This window comes from Esox lucius, chromosome 1 (assembly GCF_011004845.1).
Source record: "Esox lucius isolate fEsoLuc1 chromosome 1, fEsoLuc1.pri, whole genome shotgun sequence".
Lineage (NCBI taxonomy): Eukaryota > Metazoa > Chordata > Actinopteri > Esociformes > Esocidae > Esox > Esox lucius.
Genome location: NC_047569.1, coordinates 40,610,090 through 40,634,976, shown reverse-complemented (window position 1 = coordinate 40,634,976; position 24,887 = coordinate 40,610,090). Strand labels below are relative to the sequence as shown.

Sequence of the window (24,887 nt, the reverse complement as noted above, 5' to 3'; positions counted from 1 at the left end):
GGATTTGACAGCCTTTTGAAAACATCCTCAATGCTGTGTTGAGCATTCCACACATGCGGTAAAAAAGGGGACAGAACCAACAGAGCCAGTGGCAAGATATTAAATGTCGGTTAAACAAAATGTTGAACTTTCACCAAACCAACTACAAGCAACGGACATCTGGAGGTCCTGAATGGACGACAGCAAAAAAATAACGATCCAGAACCCTAACAAGGCAGCATCCTTCCCGCTCACGGAGAAGGTCGTCCAGGATCTACAGACCCCAGGAACATACTTTAGTAACATCCCTCCAACTCAGGGAGCAGTGACTTTATGTTGAACCACAAAAAACAATCAACTCTCTGTATCCCTGTGCCCTCCTCCCCATAACCTTCCATCAACCCCAACCAACGCCTCCTCCCTCCCGTGCAGGAGCCCACGCCTCCTGTGTCCAGTATTAATAACAGTGCTAGCTGGAGTCAGCTGACGGGGACATGGCCCGCCGAGATACAGCAATTTAAAAAGCTTCTGAGGTTCTCAGCTGATTAAATCCAAGCCGGGGGAAATCCCACAGGCTGGTTGGCATGGGGTTAGGGTCAGCACCCCCACTGGTCACCACGGAGGCGTCCCGAAGGGCACCCGATTACCTACATTGTGCAGAGCCCTGGTTGAAAATAGTGCTCCACCTAGGGAATGGGGCGTCATTGGGGACGCAAGACGGGACTTCGCCGCACAACCCTCTATCACCTCCCACCAGGGCCAATATTGGCCTCCTCTGATTGGCTTTTTGTGTTTCTTATTAAATCACAGCCACATGCTACTGATGTGACTCAGTGGGCACAGGATGGATACAGACAGGAGAACCATTTCTCTGCCTTTCAACTTTAATAAGCATGACTACAGAAGGCCAGGGGTGAGGAGTTGGACTGCAGAGACTGGTCTGTCAAATGGACGAGTCTCTCGATGCAGGACATTATTTCTGTAGCGTATATTCTGTCTGTGAGTTTGCAGTTAAACGAAAAGACCATAACAGAATAAACTGGCTTTAATCTGGGGCTCACAGGTCAATGGTTTAATAGTGCAGTGATGAGACAGGAGGGTGCAGACAGAAATTAGAGTCAACAAACAAAATCCTACAGAGATGAAACAAGCAAAACAGCATGCTAAAACCACACAGGAGACGATGCTGAGGAGAGCCCTTGTGTAGGTAGACATGGGGAAATTAAGGAGCAAATTGAAATCATGCTGTAGCATAAAAACTGCAAACTGCAAAGTTATGTTATCAACAGTGAAACATTTCTTCAAGAAATGCAGAATATAGTTTGGCAACATGGTCAATAACAAACTGTAAACAAATACAAAAAAATCATTTCCTGAGAGTTGTTAAATCCTTTTTGCACTAATGATCCCATAAACAACATCCCATAAACAACACAGTTTTACTAGTATTTGAATCAGATTATATTAACTAAACACAACAGTTGCCAAAAACAAATACTTCCACCAAATTATATAATGTGGTGATTGTGAAAGTTACATAAAAAAAATTCAAGTATTTTATTATTAGATGTTGTTTTTGTAATTTTTCTAGCCCTTATTGACAGTGATTGAAAAGGTTACTCCCAAACCTGACTGTGGCACACAGTGAACAAATCATTCCATAATCATTCCAATCACTGAATTCAAATGGAAACAGTTACCCAACTAAACAGACAGTTGAGACTGTTGGAAAGGCGGGAACTGCATCCAAAATGGAACCCTAACCCCATGCATAGAACCCTACACGGACCCTGACCATAACCAGAGCAGGATGTAGGAAGGAGGGAACCCTTTCAGGAGCATCCTGGGAGTTCATCTGTGCAGAGTGATGCGGCCTGGTAGTTGCAGCAGAAGGTCATTCAGCATGTCAGAGTTGTTTCTTGGCCTGCCTGATCCACAGTTTGAAGTACTCCACCTCCTGGGCGCGGGCTGACAGCACACTGTGGGGGTCGTACTCGTTGTTGTAGCGCAGGTCGAGGTGGTGCGCTCCGTCCGGTATCACTATGGCAACCATGGAGTCCGAGATGTTGCGGGTCACCCCGCCACCTGACCAGGGGTCCAGACCTCCATTACTGCAGAGAGATCAGAGCGGACGGGTCAATAATCAACGTGATTGGTCATTACGTCCATGTGGTTGTTTGTCCAGAAGGAGGGTTAGAGGGCGAAGCACAGGACATGAAAGATGAGATAAAAAGACTGAACATCTACCAGGACAGACTGAACCTGGAAGGGAACTGCTTAATTATCCTGAATATCTGTTAGATATCTGCGGGACAATATCTGCGAGACAAATCTGTTTTCATCAGAAAGATAAGCACCTCACAATTAGATAATATCATTCATACAATATTAATCATGTAATATTAATAGTGAAAAAATAGTAGCCATGTAATAGTCATAATATTACTCGCACAACAGTTCTCAGATAATAGTAGTCGTTTGATAGTAATAGTGTAATATAATCAGTGACATTGTGAAGGTTGTAACATCACCTGAAGACGATGTTACTGTGTGAGGCAATGTCCAGTCCTCCATAGAAAATGCCAGCCCAGTCGGCCCGCGGTCGCACCCCAAACAGGGCATGGCACTCGTCTGAGAAGGCCTGGAAGTTCCACTCCTGGGGCTCAAACATGTCCTGGACCCCGTCTGTACACATGGGCATGACCATCTCGGTACAAGCCTGGAAACCAGACGGAACAAGACCAGACGGAAGATCACAGCAGACGTTCATTATTACGCCCATTTTATATCTGTGGGCATTTCACAGCACTAAACGAAACACCTTGAAAATAAGTCAAGCTGATAAATTAATCGCGTCACCTGCCCAGCCAGGGAATGTCATTGACACATATTACCACCAAATACCAGGCTAGAGGGCCTATGTCATCAATATTTCTTAAAATGACAACAGCACATCTTGCCACTGAATACCAGGCTAGAAGCTCTCTGTCATCAACACATTCTGTATTTTACATTTGGATACCAGTTTGGATACCAGTTTGTTCAGAATCAACAACAGCCTTCAATGTGATGAAGACTGAGTCAGAAACAGGCACCCTATTCTTTCTGTAGTGCGCACTACATGTAATTAGTCTAATGGGCAGGGGCCAACATAGTGAAATCTAAAGGAGGACAACTCCTAAGGGCCGTTGGAGAAAATGGAACCCAACACCAGGGAACACATGGGCATTAGGCCCCACCCCCACACAGGGAACACATGGGCATTAGGCCCCACCCACACACAGGGAACACATGGGCATTAGGCCCCACCCCCACACAGGGAACACATGGGCATTAGGCCCCACCCACACACAGGGAACACATGGGCATTAGGCCCCACCCACACACAGGGAACGGGGTCGGTTTGACCTGGTAATACCAGCCGATGTAGCCCAGGCTGCCCGTGGCCGTGGAGGACGTGTTGAGACAGGGAGCACTTCCTGTGTAGTTGTAGTAGACCCGGACTGCCTCAGAGATAGCGCTTAACATCTGGTAGTCCGAGACGCTGTAGGGGTCGAAGCCGAGGTACTTGCACACCACCTGGGAACAAACAGGGGAAACGCGGCACTCACAATCCATCAGAAAACAAACAGTTTGAGCCGGCGTGACAGTCTGCATACTAAACACAGACGGCAGAGGGAATATACATTATCCACTAATGAGTATTAAGCTTCTTATAATCAGGTAACCTTTTAAACATTGTGTTTAGAAACAAACTAGTTTAATTTCAGTCCATCTCCAACTGGCTGAGCATAAAAAGAGTCCAGCTCCCCCTTGTCCCTGGGTTGTCTACATGGGGTTTCATCATGGGCTCCATAAACACTGTCTCTCTTAGAAATGTGGTGGTGGAGTCTGATTTGCATGTGAAATTGGGTGGAATGGAACCGAGGCTTAACTTGAATTTATAGCTTTGCGCTTGGCAAGAGAGGGGGCATATTTAGTTCAGTCATGCATGATAATGTGGAAAGATTTAAGGACCGAGCTATGGTTCTCCCCCGGCCCTGTCATGATAATGTGGAAATATTTAAAACCCCAGACATGGTTCTCCCCCGGCCCTGTCATGATAATGTGGAAATATTTAAAACCCCAGACATGGTTCTCCCCCAGCCCCGTCATGATAATGTGGAAATATTTAAAACCCCAGACATGGTTCTCCCCCGGCCCCGTCATGATAATGTGGTAATATTTAAAACCCCAGACATGGTTCTCCCCCGGCCCTGTCATGATAATGTGGTAATATTTAAAACCCCAGATATGGTTCTCCCCCAGCCCCGTCATGATAATGTGGAAAGATTTAAAACCCCAGATATAGTTCTCCCCCAGCCCCGTCATGATAATTTGGAAAGACTGTTTTGGTTATTTCTGACAGACAAAAATATATATATATATTTTACCTTAATGTTGGTTTGTTAATACGTGGTAAAATGTGTTAATACTGGAAAAAGAAAAGGTATTTTTATATAATGGTCGACAAAAAAGAAAAAGGGTAACTCAACAGTAAAAACGTTTGGATAAAAGCACCATATTTGTATGGATTAGGGTAATTTAGATGTTTTTGTTATCTTGATTGCTGGTTGCTCCCGTGCACCTGGGGTTGGCACATGGGAGCCAGCTGCAAACAAAATAACAAAAACATCAAAATATCTATTTTGCCTCAAGGTAATATCTATTTAAGGTCCAAATGTGTGCCATCATAACATCTGATGGCATAATTGGTCTGAAGAAAGGAAAGGCATCCTGGGAAATATGGAAATTAGAATTCACACCTAACAGTGTTAAGACAACACATTCAATGTTAACTACTAACACTGTATCTGGAATATGCTCGAAATATGAACACTGTCAAGATGTGTATTTGGTGTGTAAATCTGATGGTTTATCGGTCTACCCTGGGCCGTGTTGAATAAATCAACAGTATGAAGTGTTGATTTTATGTTTTAGGAGGGAACTTTTGCCTCCAAGGTTGCAAAGAATTAGTAAAAAAATATTTGAACAAACATTTCTTTGCAATCATTTAAAATTACAGTAAAAAACCCCAAAAAAAGTTTTGGGTTATGTTTACTATTTAATCTGACAACCATTACTGTAATCAAGATTTAAGAATAATAATTTGCCGTTTGCTTCCTGACGCAGCACGGCGGTAGTTGTTATGGCAGCATCAGCTTGCTGCCCATCCTGCCCTCCGCCGGGCTGTTGCTAGCTGTTGTTCAGCCAGTCTTTGTGAGGTTGGACAGAGAAGACTGGGCCTGTTTGTTGGGACGTTGGAGTGGAGCTCTGGCAGACTGGAGGCTACTAAGGCTTTTGTCCACAGGCGGGTCGAGGAGAAGGAGGAGGTGGTGGGGGTTCGTGGAAGAAGGAGGAGGACTGGTGAAGGGGAGAGGAGCTACAGACATGTCCAAACCACAGATTTATACCATGGAAGGAAAAAAAGAAAAACTCCAGCGATTGCTCTAAAGCATCTTCTCTCCACTTTTCAGATGGGATTAGTCGCCTACATTCATCTCTGCCAACCGATTTCCCCCCTCTAAGCCTTGAATACCCCCTTCCCACAGTCACTCACATAATCACATTAGCTTTGTCATTAAAAAAGCTCAGCAGCTAAACCGCTTAAACCACCCATAGAGGTCGCATACATTATCGGCACCGAGGCACGGCAGCTCCAAATGACCTGGTCTGGACGTCCTCTAACCCACTGCAGTCGAGGATTCAGGACGTACATACCGATAAGAGTCATGCCTCCATACACATCGGTGGAGCTGAAGTGGACAGAGCATCTGAATTCATCAAAGATGATCTCAGACAAGCGAGCTCGGCAGTGAAAACTGCCCAAGATATTTGACATGTCGGTAAAAACTCTCACTAACTTCTACAGGTGCACCATTGAAAGCATCCTTGCAGGCTGCATTACTGCCTGGTATGACAGCTGCACCGCTGTGGATCGCATGTCTCTCCAGAGTGTGATAGTCTGCAGAGCGTGTCATTGGCTGCCATCTCCCCTCCGTGCAAGGCATCTACCATACATGATGCCTTAGGGAAGCATGGAACATCATCAAAGACTACAGCCACCCAGGCTATGGTCTGTTCACACTGCTGCCGTCTGGTAGATGTGACCGGAGCACGCACTTCCAGACTCACAAACAGTTTTTCCCTCAGGCCATAAGGCTCCTCAACCACACACAAACATTCTAAATGTTCTGATATCTTTCCATGTACATTAGAACAGGGATGCACCGATACAGATACCAGTAGCATAGTGCAACCTCTCTGCTAAAATGTCAAGAGGAAGAAAGGAAACACACAAATTTAACACAAGTAATTTGATCAAACATCTTTAGACACAACACAGCGCAGAGCTCAACGAGTACGCTAATGCTAGAAGCACAGAACCACAACAACAGCTAACTTTGCAGCAAACACTGGAGAAGCGAAATAAAATGTCCCGAAACAGCCTGCAGGCAGAAAAAAATCAAAGAGCAGAGGCTCTTGCGGAGTTCATTGCACTTGATGACCAGCCATTGTCATTTGTGGATAATGTGGGATTTTGATGGTAATAGACATTTTTATGGGGGAATACTGCCTTATTATAGCTGCACTAGATAGGATATTTTCAGTAAAAAACGATTATAGCATTTTGCGATTACTCACCGGTTAGAAAGCGGTTCCGCACCAATGCCAGAGAGAATGAAGTTCATAACAATAACAACAATAATAATATGAATAGAAAAATAGAATTACCGGTTCCAAAAAACAGCTCTAACTCAGTTTGACATTATTTTTAGCCTTGCTCATTTTAGTTTAGGGTTCCTGGTTGCTAGCTATAGATAGTTAGTCAAAGTCTTTTGCTTCTTTGTAGTTTTCATACTGTATGTGGTAGAAGACAAGGGAGGAATTGACAGTTTGCCATCCTGGTCTCTAGCTGCTCCCAATTGCTTACTAATGCTATATATATATATATATATAAATCTCAAATCGCATACTAAGTACTACAAGTACATACTTTGTGGGTAATGAAGTACGTACCGTTTAGTGTATAGTAAGCTAGTAAGCCAGTATTGGGACACACTAACTTGGCATACATTTGTATCTCAACATTAGATCATTTTGTCAGGCATTAACATCATGCCAAGTTTTAATATTTAGCTATTCACCACTAATCATTGTGTTAAACTGACTAACATTTCTTATGAAGTTTACTTCCACCACAAATAGCATCTATGACCTGTATGGTTTGAAATAGGCCTACTAGTATCTTACTACTTGGAATAGTCATAAGAATTGAGCAATTGCTAGTGAGACTGAAAACAAACTTTACACTGACAAAGCAATTTCATTTCATGGCACAACGTTTGTTTTCTTTCATTTGTGAATGACATTGATGCAATAACAATCAATGTAGGTGATGATAACTGACATTTTCGTTAAGTGAAAAGACGAAAGAATCGTGGAAAAGCCAGAACATTATTGCTATATTTTTTCTTTAAATATTACTTTATTCTTACTACGAAGATGTCGTGTGACCTGTCACAAGAATTTCATTTTGCAGGATGATGCTGTGTTATTCTGTGCATTTGATAAATAAACTTTGAACTTAGATTCCCCTACAGTTTCAAGAAAAACGAAATGATGAGAGCTAGCAATAAATAAATAACATATCTGTGATTCTATCATTGAGCAAGTTTGGAGGTGTTGGCTTATAAGCAAAATACCAATTGGACATAGGAGTTCAATTGACGGTCAAGTGAATTACATCTTTAATCTTGCTGCATGCATATTCTGTAAAATAAGTCAACTTGTGAAGACACAGTACTCGGTCAGTTAGAATTAACTTCCAAAAGAGTATCTGCTGATACAAACACATTCAATTCTACTGTTAGTTTGTTACATGGCTCTAGCCTTGTGCGTCAAGTTACTACTTTAGACAAATGAGTGAAGTGGAGCAGAAACATTAAATGTATTTCCTGTTAATAGGCCCGCCAGCTCAAATGTCCCCTACACCCTAATTATCAGTCATTCCCTCATACATGCACTCCGCCCATTTCCTCTCCCCCACTCTCTGTATCGCTCTGTCATTCACTCCCTCCATCCTTCACCCACTCCCTTTCTTTTACTCCCTCACTCACTTCATTATACCTCCCTTCTCTCTAAACAACTCTTATTATGAAATATGTACCTGTACTGGCCAGCGTGGGAGAGGCTGAAGGAAATTGGCCTCGTAGGGATAGTCGACCATGGCCAGATTGACCCAGGTCTCCTGCAGCCAGGCCTTGAAACCAGCCACGTCGGTCTTCTTGAGAGGGGAGCATAAACTGAACTCACTGGACAGCCAACGAAGACCACTGTCTGTAGGAGAGGGCCATTCATAGAACATTGTCCCCATAAACATGCAGACTAGATTTATTTGTGGCCATTGCAAAACATCATTGACAGAGAACTGGGACAAATTTAAACTCATTCTACAGCAGCTTAAACCACTGGGCAAAAGATGGCTAAAAATTAGATGCATTTAAAGCTTTTCAGATACAATTACCTTGCTAAAAGTTGCTACGGTGTGACCACTTTCATTAGCAACACTCCGTTTGTTTGCATTCAACAGTATTCTCTTTCCTCCTACCTGTTGCTGCGACATTGTCGACGGCCTTCCAGGACTTCCTGATGTTAACGTCACAGTTCAGGCCACCCTCGGCGAAGTCCTGGGTGACTATCTTGTAGAAGTCTCCGCAGGGAGCCATGTCTGGGAACTGCCAAATGGGAGCAGAGGCAGCCAGAGCTCTGGAAGACACACAGAGGAGAATACTTCACAGTTAGGACACCGAGACACACATTTACAATTCATTGGGGCATATTTATCTCTTAGAAACACAGTAATGTCGTAAATAGCCCCAGCATATAACGGCGACTATGTTTCGGTCTGAGTGGCATCTGCCGGGCACCCTATTCCCTATCTAGCACACTACCTTTAACCAGAGCCCTATGGGGAATAGGCTGCCATTGACATGCATCCGCTATGTCTTACCCAACCACCACGTTGGGATATTTCATTCTCATCCAGGCAGAGAGCATCCCTCCATAGGAGCCCCCAATGGCAATCACAGGGCTGAGCTGGGATCCAGGCACCGTTCGCTTCAGCTCTTTGATCAGCACAGCGAAGTCAGCTAGCGCTTGCTCTGAACTCAGGTAGTTCAGGTGTTTGGTGTCCTGTTGGGGAACACAAAACATTAGCATCCATTTCTTTGTGCACCGTTTGCCGCTTTGGCAGAGTTCCAAATGACAGTGTATTAAATGAGGTACAGGGACAGTTGAATTAGGGGGACACGTCTGAGGGTTAGGGTTTCTCTACGTACGCTGTAAGAGTCTTTTCCAAACGGCAGGGACTCCCCATAGTAACGGTGTTCTGCAAACACCAACATGGCCTTTAACTCCTCTGCAATGTCCCACATGAACCCCTAAAGAAAAGAGGACAGGTTAGGACACATGAACCCCTAAAGACAAGAGGACAGGTTAGGGCACATGAACCCCCTCAAGACAAGTGGACAGGTTAGGACACATGAACCCCTCAAGACAAGTGGACAGGTTAGGACACATGAACCCCTAAAGACAAGTGGACAGGTTAGGACACATGAACCCCTAAAGACAAGTGGACAGGTTAGGACACATGAACCCCTAAAGACAAGTGGACAGGTTAGGACACATGAACCCCTAAAGACAAGTGGACAGGTTAGGACACATGAACCCCTAAAGACAAGTGGACAGGTTAGGACACATGAACCCCTAAAGACAAGTGGACAGGTTAGGACACATGCTAAATACCATTTCAAACATAACAGCAAAGGATATCAGGGATAACTGCAGAGGAGGTAAGCAAGGCAGAGGAGAGAGACAGAGACAGACAGAGGAGAGAGACAGAGGAGAGAGACAGAGGAGAGAGACAGAGACAGACAGAGGAGACAAACAGAGACAGACAGAGGAGAGAGACAGAGACAGACAGAGGAGAGAGACAGAGACAGACAGAGGAGACAAACAGAGACAGACAGAGGAGACAAACAGAGACAGACAGAGAAGAGAGACAGAGACAGACAGAGAAGAGAGACAGAGACAGACAGAGAAGAGAGACAGAGACAGAGGTGCATATTTTTACTGTGTTATTGCAGAACCAGGTGATGTCTCCCTCGTTTCCAGTGTAGAAGAGGATTGGACCTCCCTTTTGGTGCCAGTGTTCATCATTAACCAGGTACCGCTGCTTAAAGGTGCCATCCTCAAGGAAACCAAAGTGATCGATCTGTAGGACAGGGACACAGATCTGTAAAACAAACTCCTTTTCTGTCATACCTCAAGCATTCTCCTCAAAGAAATCCTGACTCAATCAGAATGATGGCTAAAACGTGACATGCTCACCCTTCTAATTGAATCTAGTTCATATTCAACAAAAGTTGAGATTGAGAATCAAGAGAATGATTCAAACCAAAATGTTAATGTTCATTTCACAGGCTCTATCACCAATCGGAATGTACTGTAGCCCTGTTTTAGGTGCCAATGGAAACTCTACTGAAGCTGAGTGAGAGAAATGAGTAAAAACCTAGTAAAGGTAAGAGTCAAAATGCAGTATGTTGTCCTCATCTCCTAGCCTGTGAACTGTGTAGTTCTCAATGCGGTGCAGCGAGGCGAAGATAACCCAAATACAGGATGCTACAACAATTAGCCTCAATTTGTATTAAAGCTAACGAGAGCCAGTTACAGGGAGGCCACATCAGTTCCACTTCAGCACGTCTCTCTCTCTCTCTCTCTGATGTCCTTTTGTGTCAGACCTCAGGGAATCTGCCCTGTCCGCCCAACATGGGTTCAAAACCTATCCCAAATAATTTATAATTATGTATTTGTCATTGTATGCGCTGGCCTGGCTGAATGGACCAATAGAATAGTACAGAGCCAGTAACCCCCACCCATTCGGCGATCCAGACAGGCTAGATCAACCGCTCAAAGTATTTGATGGAATTCAAATAGTATTTGAAGCCTGGTATCCTTTTAGACTGTCTTCTTTCCATCTAAACACATGAACCAGATCATTTGATAGAGACCAGCCAAGCCCTGAAGCCCCTACTGTGAGGCCCAGAGGAGTTGTCCCCGACTTGAAACCGACCCAACACTTGACAAAGAAGGTTTCTGTTACGGGTTTCACCCTTCCCAGTGGACACGAAAGAAGACAGCAATTTTATGAGCCAATGACAGGGAGGAGAATCTCAGGCTCTGGATGTGTTCATTCATCCAGCAGGGAGCCCCTTTCCATCTTGGCATTTGGTTTAGTGTCACATAAACTAGGCTGCTATCCGCACTGAAGATGTTTTATTCATTTCAACCGCAAGTAGTAAATACAGAGTAGTGGTTACTTCATGAGTTAATAACACCAACGCTACTTGATTCATCCCCTCAAAAAAGTGTAACTCTTTGCAACGGTCTCCCCTGGAAGATAAACATGATCAGATTAGGCTTCAAGACTAACAAAGTGAGTGCAAAGGTCTAAAAGTTGGACCAAACTGGTCTCCAGCCTTTCCCCGTCCCTCCAGTGAGCACTTGGCTTTGGGTTGACAGTTTCATCAGCCATCTTGTTACAAAACGAGATACTGCCCCCGTGTGGTAAAGACTGGCTGCTTATAAAAACTCAAAAGGTGCCTCTGACGGACCCATTTGAAATCCACTGGAAGGCCTAAACTGTAGGATACTATTTACTGGAAACACTTCAGCTTCTTAAAAGGAGAATGGGCATCTGGGTAAATGTGATTGTTTTAAAAAGAATTTCCCAAATTATTTACTACATATTTACACCAGAAGAGGAACAAATTATTTACATGAAGTAGTACAGAATGCTCTGCTCCCATACAGGAGAGTTCAAAGTGATGCTAAAACAGGACTTCCATTTGTCATCCTGTTTGGACAAGACAAGAGACAAGCCCAACGGATTTCCTCAGGACAGGATGGGTGTCTGCTGGAGCACTTTGCGCTTCTCAAATGCGGGGTGTGAGATTGCATACCAGTAAGATTCTGCTGTTTATGCACAGAAGAATCTTTATGTTTCAGCAGGATACTTTTGGGGAAATAAGCCATAAGAAGACAAAGAGCAGGAAATTAGCTCTGTCTAATTCCTCAGATTCATGAAAGTTTTCCATACTGGGATGATTCTGAACAGACAGGCAGCAGACAGAAAGGCAGACAACGGCAGACAACGGCAGAGTCTAGGTGTGTGTGTTTCTAGGTCTGGTATGTGTGTGTATTTCAAGGTGTGGATGTGTTTGTGTGTAAGTGTGTGTGTGGAATACCTGATTGTGTCCTAAATGGCACTATTTCCTAAGTCTACTTAGAACAGGGCCATGTGAAATAGTGTCCCGGTTTGGGATACCTCCACCACAATCAGGGAAAAAGCTTCTGGCAACTGTTAGTTGGATTCACATTAAATACGTTGATTCACATTGTGTACACGACAAGTATCCAATATCAAACCAAAACTTTTGCTGCTTATATTAGCCTACTTCAAATTCACTTTTGAATAGGGACAATGCACAGTTCCTCTTGGCAAGGTGCCAGCAGATGTGCTGACTGGAATCCAGCCAAGTACGGTGATGGCTTTTCCATCCTACCAGGAAGCAAAGTGGATACACTGATTGTCTGCAAGCACAATACATGAACAGTTTCGAAGTGATTTAAAGTACAAGATCGAAAATTAAGGAAATCCTGAAAGGAAGGCCAGCAATGCAGTAATGAGTTCACCGCAAACAAATAAAACATTTATAGACAATTATGAAACAATAATTGAATTAAAACAGTGCCATATAGCCATACTGAAAATAGAGGGTTTACTATTTTTCCTAAATGAATATAGCCTATAAACATATAGCATGATAAGGAAAATAAAATACTATTAAGTCTTTGTAACTGTGCACAAATATATCTATCCACCCCTTACATGGACATAATTACATTAGAACTTATAAAGTTGAGCTAAATTAATCTTGCAGACGACCAACACGTTTGTTTAGACTTCTAGGCTAATCTAGAAAGCAGACTAGTCTAAATCTGAAATCCCTTGTCTAGACGGTGATAGGTAACAAAGATAATGACAGGCGTCACTCACTTCATCAGCAAATAACTTTGCAATACCATAATAAAATATACAAATATAAATGGGTATGTAAACAAGAGGGAACTTACCTTTTGGTTAAAATAGAGTGTTTTATAGCTAATGACGGAGTCCTTGGCATTGGAATCTACTAAAACGCCATGCCTCGTCAAAAGTTGGGATTTGAGAGCGAACACGTGAAAACAACAGAGCGTCACGATGAGAACGATGCCCGTTATGGAAGATCTTGATACTGATCCGAATCCTGACCTCATTGCTGCCGTGGCCAGGAGAACGACTCTAAATAAAAAAACATCAATAAGTCCCTATATAAATTGTTCTCTTACAGTCCGCAGTCGCATGATTCATGCAGCCGCGAATGGAACTGTTTAAAGACGTGTTGATGTTTCACTTCTAGAGGAAGTCAACTTGCCTGTCAGCAAATCACAAGGCACAGTAAACACAGTAAGACTGTCATGTGACGTGCCATGGTCCACAAACTTGCCACTGAAATGTTGGGCATAGATTACTAAGTAAGACTTGATGGTGGAACGGTTTTCAAGTCAAATGTAGCCATGATCAGAGTTTCGAAAATGCTTGTACAAACTGTGATATTCAAGCAACACTTTACGATTGTCGTAAATGCTGCAACTCATTGGCCTTGTTCGAGGGGATCAAAACCACCGCCAACGACCAGTCTACATACCATAACTAACGTTTTAACGTTCAAAATGCTTAAAAATAACCCCAAATGGAAAATGTACAAATCTCCAATGTAAAGGACAAATTGCTTGAATGATGTTAATTCATGTCCAAAGAGGTTAACATCTATCTAGGAATTATTCGATCGCCTGACGTTTTTTAAAAAAAACTAACATTACTGTAGCCTACTTGAAAAATGCTTGTGGAAACAAAGAAGTGGTCTCACCACGATTTATTGGTATGCAAACTTAAGTGAATTAATGTTCACATTCTCGGCAAACAATCGTACCTTAAAAAATAATCTTAAAAAATAATGGAATGTAGGACCCAAATGAACAGCTCCCTTTACCAATGCCATTCGTTTCCCAACGTTAAAAAAAAAAGCAGTTCGATCACGAACGACCCATCAGTAGTGCTATATTAGCAGGCGGCAGGACGGTTGTGGGCAGTGTTGCCAGATCTGGGGATTTCCAACCAAAATCGGCTATGTTTAGGACAATGTGTAGGCAAAAATGAGCCGGGGCGGGTCGACTTATAGATAGGGTTGTATAGAAAAAGTTCGGGCGTCTTTTTTGTAGTTGTGTGATTTACAGTCACAGAAATCTGGCAACAGTGGTTGTGGGTTAGTTTCGCCATCTTCTCGCTTACATTTTGGTGTTGCGTTATCCATGGATCGGCTGGGCAGTCTACCCATTTTCTACCTGAATTTCCGGAGGCAATTATATGGGCGTCGCCTTCATTCACAACATGGTCTTTGGTAGTTCTTAGCTGTGGGGTTTCTCCTTTTCCTCCACTGGCATGCCGCTATATTGTAGGCCTGGCACAGGTGGTGCAAGTGGAGTAACTAATAAGATCGACGTGGAAGCGTGGGTCACAGGATTCACAAGTAGAGGTGGAGCAGTAGATTCAACAACTGGAGCTTGGGTCATAGGTTTCCCTAGTGGAGGTTTAGTAGTAGATTCAACAGCTCAAGCTTGGTTCAGGAGGAAGTGTGAGCTTCACTGGCAATTGTTATTTAAAAGTCAGCAGTGGGCGGAATTGATGGATATTAAATTAATTCATTAAAAATGTACAATACAATTTAAAAATGAAAAATCTATAACAAACGTTGAAATTGTGCACATTTAAGAAGCTTCATCACATTAAGCAATAATCACATTAAAGTTTAACATTTAAATCACAAGTCATTGATTCAAAAACGTGAGAGATGTTTAGTGTGATTATTTAATGTACAGAGTAACTTTAGGTATTATTTTGTACACATCAAGGCAAAACATTCAGATACAAATAAAATGTAACAAAATCCTTAAGCTTCTCTTTCTCTGGAGAGGTAATTTAACTCAGTTGCTCCCTAGAAGATAAAAACTTGGCTCAATACTGCTGACCAATGTGGAACAACTGGAACAGCCAACAGGAAATAATACCAGCTATATTAACATTACTTGAACATATTCATGTTTAGGAGGGAACAAATGTAAATAAAAGCGGTTATTTCAAGGCAAAGGGTCACGTTAAAATACAGACATAAAACGTAAACAAGAAATTGCCATATTCAACTAGTCTCAATATACAGAACATGGCAATGATGTCTATGACAATAAAGCTAGAAGGAAACTCCGTCTGAAAGGAGCATGTTGTAGACGCCAACAAGAAACCTCACTGAAAGCATAACAATGAATACAGCTAAGCTATAAACTAGCCTGGAATCCTATTTTTTGTGCTAACATTCTACTCATCCTCTTCCTGTATGTGGCATTTAACATACAAATATGGTTGAAAATGTCAGTACAAACACACACTTGTACACAGGCTGCAAATTATAAGTATACAAACAAACTTAAGAGAAAGTGCTGATGTAAAATGCATTACAGTTTGAAATCATGGCTAAAAAACTGGGCATCAATCATGAAAGACAAGTGCACACTTTTGGAACTATGACAAACTGGAACATGTCTTCAGGAATGTAGAAAACATAGTAAATCCAGAATAACAATATATAACATGGGATGAGTCTTAAAATCTCTGTTGACGGCTGAAAACAATCTGACAAACTGCATTTGTTGAAATATTTTTGCAGCGAAGTAAAAGCTGACTAATGACTATGTATTTGAACTCAACAGTTATAACAATGCATTATACCAATAAAGTATGTAATTGGCACTACAGAAACCTATTAAGCTTAAGAATAAATATAATCTATTCTTGAGTATAGGTTGGATTCATATTACACAACATAAACATATAGTTTAGCAGCAGGTAAAATGTTGAGAATGTACTTAAGAAAACAAGATATTCACAGTTCAGGTGCAAAAAACACATTCAGGTTATTGTAACAGTTGATCAAAAACACTAGTCCATTATCTGCAATGAATATCATAATTCATGGAAAAGGCAGACAAAAAACAAAGCTCTGACTGTTTTAGTTTACCATGCAATACTGCATTGCAAATCAGATGTGTCATGAACGTTCACACACCAATAAACACTTCGGTAAACGGAGCTGAGAAACAAAACTGTGCAATTGATTTCTTGTAGACGAGGTTGAAATAAGTAAAACGATCCCACTATCACTAGAATAGTTTAGCGTTACCATGAGATCTTGGATTTGAAGATTTATAATGAAACAAACAAAAACAAAAAAAAATCTGATCTTGTATATTGGCATTATTTTTTTTTTTTCAATACTGTAATAATGTCACCAAAAATAATCAATAGCTGTGCTAATAAAGTCTTAGGGTATATTATATAAATATATCAAAGTCATGTATTACAGCTGAGTCTTAGAAGGGAAATACTGACAAAGTAATTATAGTGCGTTAAAACCAAGCGAATCACGGCTAGGTAATTCTTTTGAATTAAAATCTAAACATGACCCAGATACAACAACAATTGTTTTTGCTCAAATAAATGAGGGTGCTTGAATGAACTCCTCAAACCGGTATCACCTTCCTTGAATGTCCTTTGAAAACTCCACATATTAAAGACAGATTGCATGAAGGCCGTACAGTTTGTTCTCCCCGTTGTATCAGGGATAATGGGATTTGCACCTCTAGTGGCAGTAGTCGGTATTACACACACTTATATTCCCAGGAAGGACAGGACTAGCAGGTTATTATACAACATGTGGTCCCTTGTTGAGAGAAACGGCTTGGAGGGACTAGACTGGGACAGACAGGCATGTCCGGTCACTTCCGATGTTCTGCACCGAGGCCACACCATGCCCCAGGGTCGCGTTCAGTCGGCACCAAATGGAAAGATGATGTCCCGAAACATAGTAAGACAGGCTGGTACTGATCTGAATCCCTCCAACAAGAACCGCCCATTTCCATTTTCTGCTCCTTCTGAGGAGAAGTGAACAGGATCCAGCTCACTCTGCAAGATCCGACTAGTTTGTGTTGCAGCAACCCAGGTAGCTGATGGCTTTGCCCTCGCCGGGCATGGAGTGGGCCGTGTCATTGTTGTCCAGCGTGTTCCGTTTGGCCTCACGGATCAGCTTGCAGGCCAGATCCAGGAAGAGCTTCTCCACATTGTCAGACTCTTTAGCGGAGGTCTCCAGGTAGAGCATGCTCTGAGAGTCTGCAAACTCCTCAGCTCTCTGCCTCAGGACCTCTCTCTTCTCAGCCAGGTCAATCTTATTCCCTGAGAAACAATGGAAATGTTCACATTATTATTCTTATTCTTATTATTTTAAATGTGTATTACTACAACAGATGTTGGTTACACTTTGCTTGTTGAGTTCCAATGTCCATCTGTAGCTCTACAAATATTCAGTGTCAACAAACTTTGTTGATAAGCAATTAATTGTTAGGGTCAGGGTTATGTTTAGGGTAAGGTTTAGGGTTAAGGTGAGGGTTAGAACAAACATTAGGAGACAGATGGATTATTGGGACTGTAAATAAATAAAGTGTAACCCAGATAAAGCAGAGACTGTTATCCAAAGAGACTCAAAGCCCTGCGTGCCTCCATTCTTAGTCCCAGGGGCTTTTCCACATTAAAGGTCAGACACACAGATGTGTCTAGGTGTGTGGCTTAAAGCTTTAGTGACACTGAACAATACTGTTTGTTTCATAAGGCCAATAACAAACCAACACGCCAAAAGTGCTTTCCTCTTGAATACATTTGTGTACAATAACTGATAGTATGGAATGCCTCCAATTACATCATTCATTTTGTATTAAGCGTTTCCCTCCATAGTGGAGGCTTTGCAACCTAACCTTAATCACCCTGTAGAACAATTGCATCTAATATTAGCTTGTAGGACATTGTCTCAAAGAAACAGATTACGTAAACCAGTCTTTAATCTGGACCCTCCCATAATAGAGATGCAATCTACTATAAAGTATCTGCACCATTGTTTTCGGGGGAAGTGGTAACATGACCTGATACCTAGTCCTTCCACTGGTAACGCTAGATTTTTAGGGACTTTTATCTTCAGCGTGTTGATAACCACACTCCTTCAGTGGGATGATTCACTTTGCTGGCTAAAGGAATTTCCATGAAAATGGGCAATGAAGTACATTTTATCTAATCATTTGGTTTGCAAATCCAGTACTCCCAGCCCCCAAAGGTAAAACCTATGTACCAGTGTTTCCTACAGTATTATATGGGGGGGCTCCCTAGCTAATGTTTTCCCTCTTTATGTCATTGTAATTACATCAATAAACTCTTCCTAATCCACTTTTCCTACCTAGCCAAAACCTTGCCAGTTTGATGCCAGAAATGATCTGCAGACACATTTTATGTATGAAAAATACCCCAAAACATGGTGGCAACCAAGCCCAAATCATTGTTTTTTCAGAAAAGGAACTAGATTAGATTCAACTTTGTCATTGAACAGTTCAAGTACAATGAAATGTAGTTTGCGTCTAACCAGAAATGCAAATAGAGTAATACGTTTATGTATTTACAAGTGGAATGTATGAACTACTCTGAAGAGAAACAATCACAGCAAGTAGTAGCCAGTGTTGCCAGATGGGGAGTTTCCCGCATAATTGGGAAATGTTTAATGACTGTGTGTGGGCAAAAATGGGCTTGGGCGGGTCGATTTACAGATAGGGTTGTATTGTGAAAATGACGTTTGGGCAGGTTTTCTGGTGAGTGCTTGTGTGTTTGGGCCACATACTGTCAATAAAATCTGGCAACCCTGGTAGTAGCCCAGATGTACAGTAGGCACCAGGGCTAGACAGTAGATGGGAACACTACAGCTTTTATTTAAACTCGCTCTCAGTTTTCGTGTGCCTCATGGTCAAAACTATACACAAGCCCAAATAGCATTTTTGGAAACAAGCCAATATTATCTTAGTCGTATACTTATAATCAAACTCACGTCTGGTCAGAGACTGTGTAAACAAACGTCATAGAATAAGATCAGGCTTGATTACCAATAAGACCATTATCACAAAAAATAACAATCGTAACAGCCTCCGTAACCACGACCACAATTAAGATTATCATAATAATAATAATAATACTAGGTAGGCCTGATATAAAATAAGATGACGATGAATAACACACACAAACGTACCACAATACTAAATATTGTATCACCACCACAGGCTATAATTGTATTATTTATTTACATTTATTCTGCATTTTCTCTCTTATTTCTGATGTTCATGCGTTTGTATGGTTTGAAATGCCTTTGTGTATGTAATGCAGTAGACAAATAAACTTGCTTTGCCTTGCTTTTCCTAAGTCACTCAGGTCGTATCGACATACTTGGAGATCATAAATGGTCGTCATAATTTCAGTGGCTGGCATCATGATTATCTAATAGGGCTTTAAGTGACTAGTGAGAGGATAAACAAACCAGTGGTTCTGGTTCGAGCAGTAACCCAAACGATGGCAGAGCTTGCTCTTTCAAAGGACTTTGGCTCTGGGCTTTTGTCATGGAGAAAAATTAATCATTTATGTTGAAATCTGTCAATTCATCGGCTGCTGATCATATGTAAATAAGGACAGGTGCAGGGGTTCTCGCATCCACAGCTTTATCCGATTCATTTTGACCAGGTGCGACGGTTTCATCACAGAGATGATCATAAGTCTCTCACAACGTTCGAATCTGAGATATTTTCTGAGGTTTCATCTGTAATGTTGCATAATGTCAGGTCATGTTAGATGTTCAGTGATGCTTTCACTACTCACTCTTTCATATTGTCAGGCTTGAGTACTAACAACTAGGGTTGGGTAACATTTCAATTTCCACAGCAAATTGAACGCTTCTGTTCCTCACTCAAAACTTTCCTTTTCAACTTTTTTGGGAAAGGAAAGAAAAGTGCAGTGGTCTTGTAACGAGGACGCGCATGGAGGACGCGCATGGAGGACGCGCGCCACCCCTCCCGACGTGGTGTTCGGTGCGCGTCATCGCCGGCCTTCTAGCCACGCCGCTCCTCCTCCCACGGCACTGTCCTGTCTTGTTATTGCACACACCTGGTGTCCATTCCCTCATTAGGTTGCCTATATTAGTTCCCTTGTTTCTGGGCGTCTTTGTGTGGTATTGTTCTATGTTCAGTGTTCTGTATTTGCCTTGTGCTGTGGGTTTTTGCGCTTGTGCGTTATTTGAGTTTTGCGTGCCTTGTATTCTGAAGAACGCAATACAATTACTTTCCCTGCATTCGACTCCTTTTCTACACACCTCTAGACACACTGCTACAGGTCTCTTGATATTTTCCAGAGCTGTATTCTTGATCACTGCTTTGATAAGCGGGCTTTCTAGTTTTAAAGAAAGTACAAGCAAGCTGGGTAGATGACATTAATTTACCCACATACCAGCTGGTAGGTTATATATAATAATAATTATGATATATATTATTGAAAACTAGGTAGCTTGGTGTCCATGAATGTTAGTATAGTCTGCTCACATTTGCTAGATAGCCAAGTTAATTCGTGAAATTACGTGACATTAAGTCCGCCTTCCGCATAGCAGGTGATGGCAGATAAGTGCACATTTTATGGACTGCATTATGCCCAACTGAATTGCAAGCATTAGGAACCGAAGCAGAATCGAAATGCACAACTCTTTTCGAATCAACGGCCATTGGAAATTTGGAACCGGTTCCAACTCGGAACTGGTTCTTGATACCCAACCCTACTAGCAATGCTCAATAGAAGTAGTCAAGCGATACTCGTTTTGCCGTCATAGTAGCTAGCGCTCTCTGGCACCGCACATCCGACCCAGGTTACCTTGGCAACATCAAATGTCCGTCAAGTGAATCCCAACAATAAGAGATTCATTCAAAATGCACGCACCCATTTCAGACAATACATAACATTATTTTGCTGTGGCGTAGCACCCCCCCGGCGTTAGTAAAGCGTTCCAGGAAACACTTAAGTATGCATAACTTAAACATTCTTTGGATACAAGTCTCTAATTGCTATATGGCATATTATCATTACTGTTATTATAGTCAAGTGCACTACATTAGGGCTACACTGAGCTCAGGTCAAACATACTACAGTATTGAAGAAGAAAACTGCAATTTAGGATAACCCATAACTAGTACATTGAATCTCACCAACTAAGATGGTCACCACTGTAGTGTTGGCATACTGTTCAATCTCCCTCAGCCACTCCGGAAGGCACCGGAAAGAATCCTCACATGTGATGTCATAGGTTAGGATGAGAGCATTGGCACTACGATAGTAACTCTGGGTTATAGAACGGAAACGTTCCTGGCCTGCCGTGTCCCAGATCTGAAGCTGGAGAAAAACAAGGTAAAAAACTGATTTAAGTAACTATACATTTGGGTAATTCAGACCTAGCAGAAGCTCTTTAGAAAGGGCATTTAACTAAAGTGGATAAGACACATCATGGTCATTGTTTAGGTCAGCTCTTTGGTTCTCATTGTAGAAGTTTTGTGGTGATGAAAAGAAAATTATCCCACTTCAAATGAATGACAGCTTAGTTATGAAGGCTTTGAAGATAATTCCTTAGGCTTTCATAAGCACTACATAAATGCTTAACAAATCCTTTAATACAAAATAAATGATACATTATGTGAGATTTGACAGACCTTTACTTTTTCCCCTTTGATCTCCACAGTTTTTATCATAAAATCCACTCCAATGGTGGCCCCTTGTCCTGGCGGAAACAGACCCTGGAAAACAAGGAGGGAAACAACACAATTTGAAGCAGTTGTTTTGTAACAGGCCATGATGAGGTTCAGTGCATGCTGAAAACACTAACCTGTGTGAAGCGTCTCACTAGGCAGGTTTTCCCAACACCAGCATTTCCTATTAGTACAATTTTGAACAGGTAGTCATAATCCTCCATGTTCACCCTAATCTGTTGTGAAAGGAAAAAAAAATAAAAGTGTGAAAGTGAGAAAGGAGAGAGGGGGAGTGTGAAAGAGAGCAGAAAAAGGAGTGAGCCAGAGGGGAGAACATGGAGTGAATTGTGTAACAGAACAGGTAAGACTGCAGAGAGGAACCACATTCATCTGGCATAGACATCTATTAACCCTAATACAAAACAGGAGTTGCATTCAAATGACCATTTAACATCCCTAATGCAGGCTGAAAATAAGCGAAAGAGCTGAACTAAATCAATATTATTATTTGTAGGTTTTATTCCGCACTGCTTGGCTGCACTATTTGTTTTTCATGTAGTCCTCCTTCCTAGTTTGCGTAATGTTAGGCCTACATCTGTGACGGTCATTTGAGCAGAGATTGGTAAACAAATGTTTTAAGTAGCTCTGCATTTTTAGCCACAGTAGCAATAGATGCTCAAGCTTCTTTTGATATTCTACAAGTGAGAGGAATTACAACTGTTGACATTTAGTCTGTGTCTGACAGTAAGCATTTACTTCCAAACACAGCCTTTATGCATGACATCAAAAGACCCATTGTGCTTCCTTGAAGCACATTCAGTGTTTTTCCTCTTGAAGGATCCAAGACGTTGCTATGGCAGGGCCCACTGTGCATGTGCCTTTACAGACTGGTTGCCAAGGACTCAGGGTGGGATGTTGGGAGGACTGCAATGAGAAGTCCACACACACACACACACACACACACACACACACACACAGCCAAAAAACCCTATAGACACTACTACTGAGTTAAAGACTCACAACATTATCTGTCCATCTGTCCACTGTATTTGATTATCATACCATTATAGATAGCCATGTATTGCCTGGGTATGTGTCCATCCAAACCTATAGAGAGAGAAATTGCATAATGCAACTAGCTAATTGTTTGTAAACGCCTACTTTCAAAAATGTAAATGACATAAATCAAGAATACACAAAAAAATATATATATAAGGCTGTCCATATGGTATCCCCAAAATACCCTTAAAATAATAAGCATCTCTAATACAGAGGGTGAATGACCATTGGCTAGCCTCTGCATAGCTACCTTGCTGGTTGAATTGATTACAGCAACTTCGCAATTTCTTAGATGGTAGTTAGCAAGAGCTCTTGTTTAGTTAGCAAATAAACACAGGTCACCTAAACAACTATCTCAGCACTAGTAGTTATCTATAAACGAACAAGTTGCGGGGATTCTCAAAATCAAACAAGCTAGCTGTTATATCCATCTGTTTCCTACCCAAAAAAAGCTAACGTTAGCTTGTTAGCTTGCTACCCAGTTTTCTGGCAAAGGTGTCCATAATGGCAAGTCGCAAGATAAATATTCGTGCCATTAAAATAATAATTACACTTACCACAACGTGGGGATACCCCCGGCTTTAAAGTATGTAGATATGCATTCAGTCTGCTCAGCAAAATTGACAACAGATCTTTTTGACCACCAGTGCTGTTCACTCCTGACCGTCCCCTTCTCTCACTCAGCCTCAGCAACAGCAGCAGACCGCCAGCCAGTCAGCAGAACGCAGCCGTATCACTCTACGTATAAGAGCTAGCCACACCAGTTCCTGTCTTCAAAATAAAAGTCCCTCGCTTAAAGGGATACTTGGTCCAAAAATCATATTTCGGTGACAGTCCCTTGTCACATGTCTATCTATAATGGTATGATAGTCAAATACAGTGGACAGATGGACAGATAATGTTATGAGTCTCTAACTCAGTAGTAGTGTCTATATGTTTTTTAGTCCAGGCTTGGCTTGGTGTGTGTGTGTGTGTGTGTGTGTGTGTGTGTGTGTGTGTGTGTGTGTGTGTGTGTGTGTGTGTGTGTGTGTGTGTGTGTGTGTGTGTGTGTGTGTGTGTGTGGACTTCTCATTGCAGTCCTCCCAACATACCACCTCGAGTCCCTGGCAACCAGTCCTTCAGGCACATACAGTATTATTTTTAAAAACAATCCATTATTCAGCTCTGTCACAGTAAATAATTAGCATTGTACAAATTCATGAATTAAATCGTATGTACCCCTATCGCAAAGCTGCATTGCAAGCGGAAAATTTGTCTAAAACACACATTTTACACTAAGTAGGACACGGGTTGTTGATTACCTCAAAGAACATGACAATGTTGTATTCCTCGAAATAAAGTTTACATTTTGGTGATATAATTTTCATTTCAAATAAATAGGAACTTCCTGTGTTTACTGGTCAGTTTTGTTCACAATCGTATCAATCCACGTGTTCATTCAGGAAGAGTCAGAAAACAAAAGTTAGTATTCACTATCTAGAAAGCAGGTCACCTATTTCGTCTTTGATATTCACATCTGACAGTCAAACTTAATTTGCTTGAGAGAGTAACGAAAATACATATATATTATGTCTGACTCTGAATATGAGCAGGAAGAAATTTTTTCGAGGAATAGAGCCTTACTTGTTCTTACCATAATACACATATGATGAATTGACCGGATAGAAGATTGAAGAGCAGCTAAAGGGGGCGATGGTGATCACTTAATCCTCAACCTTTGCCCAGAATATCCAGAGGCAATGTGTACTTTGTGTATTATAACATAGTAATCAGAAGTATTACTTACAATCTGTCTGGTCTCCACGAGTTAAACTGGGTAACTTTATGGAATTGCATTAGCCTTTAGTCTTATTCTAAGTGAACGTGAGGCACGATCCTCTGTATTAAAATGTTTCTCGCAAAAATTGTCTCGTTAGCAAAGTTGCTCCATTGATTCTCCCACGACTCGGGAGAGG

General features: G+C 41.7%; 2 protein-coding genes across 5 annotated transcripts; both read right to left on the bottom strand.

Moving 5' to 3' along the window:
• Positions 1–1,008: 1,008 nt before the first annotated feature.
• prcp (prolylcarboxypeptidase (angiotensinase C)) lies at positions 1,009–13,735 on the bottom strand. Of its 2 annotated transcripts, XM_010865206.3 has the most exons (10): positions 13,557–13,735; positions 13,216–13,423; positions 10,154–10,294; positions 9,360–9,461; positions 9,032–9,213; positions 8,630–8,787; positions 8,189–8,358; positions 3,388–3,558; positions 2,511–2,698; positions 1,009–2,090 (listed from the first exon to the last, which is right to left on the bottom strand). In XM_010865206.3, the coding sequence occupies exons 2-10, from the start codon at positions 13,396–13,398 to the stop codon at positions 1,886–1,888; spliced, it is 1,500 nt and encodes a 499-aa protein (XP_010863508.2). In that variant the 5' UTR covers positions 13,399–13,423; positions 13,557–13,735; the 3' UTR covers positions 1,009–1,885. The 2 variants fall into 2 exon arrangements, with proteins under 2 accessions (XP_010863508.2, XP_019906271.2); XM_020050712.2 differs by lacking the exon at positions 13,557–13,735 and having other exon boundaries at positions 13,216–13,545.
• A 1,296-nt stretch (positions 13,736–15,031) lies between these two features.
• rab30 (RAB30, member RAS oncogene family) lies at positions 15,032–23,648 on the bottom strand. 3 transcript variants are annotated; one of them, XM_020045975.2, is made up of 6 exons: positions 23,490–23,648; positions 22,936–22,980; positions 22,011–22,109; positions 21,838–21,921; positions 21,340–21,523; positions 15,032–17,464 (listed from the first exon to the last, which is right to left on the bottom strand). In XM_020045975.2, the coding sequence occupies exons 2-6, from the start codon at positions 22,972–22,974 to the stop codon at positions 17,211–17,213; spliced, it is 660 nt and encodes a 219-aa protein (XP_019901534.1). In that variant the 5' UTR covers positions 22,975–22,980; positions 23,490–23,648; the 3' UTR covers positions 15,032–17,210. The 3 variants fall into 3 exon arrangements, with proteins under 3 accessions (XP_019901534.1, XP_019901588.1, XP_010863509.1); XM_020046029.2 differs by lacking the exon at positions 22,936–22,980 and adding an exon at positions 22,630–22,797; XM_010865207.4 differs by lacking the exon at positions 22,936–22,980 and having other exon boundaries at positions 23,490–23,647.
• Positions 23,649–24,887: the final 1,239 nt, after the last annotated feature.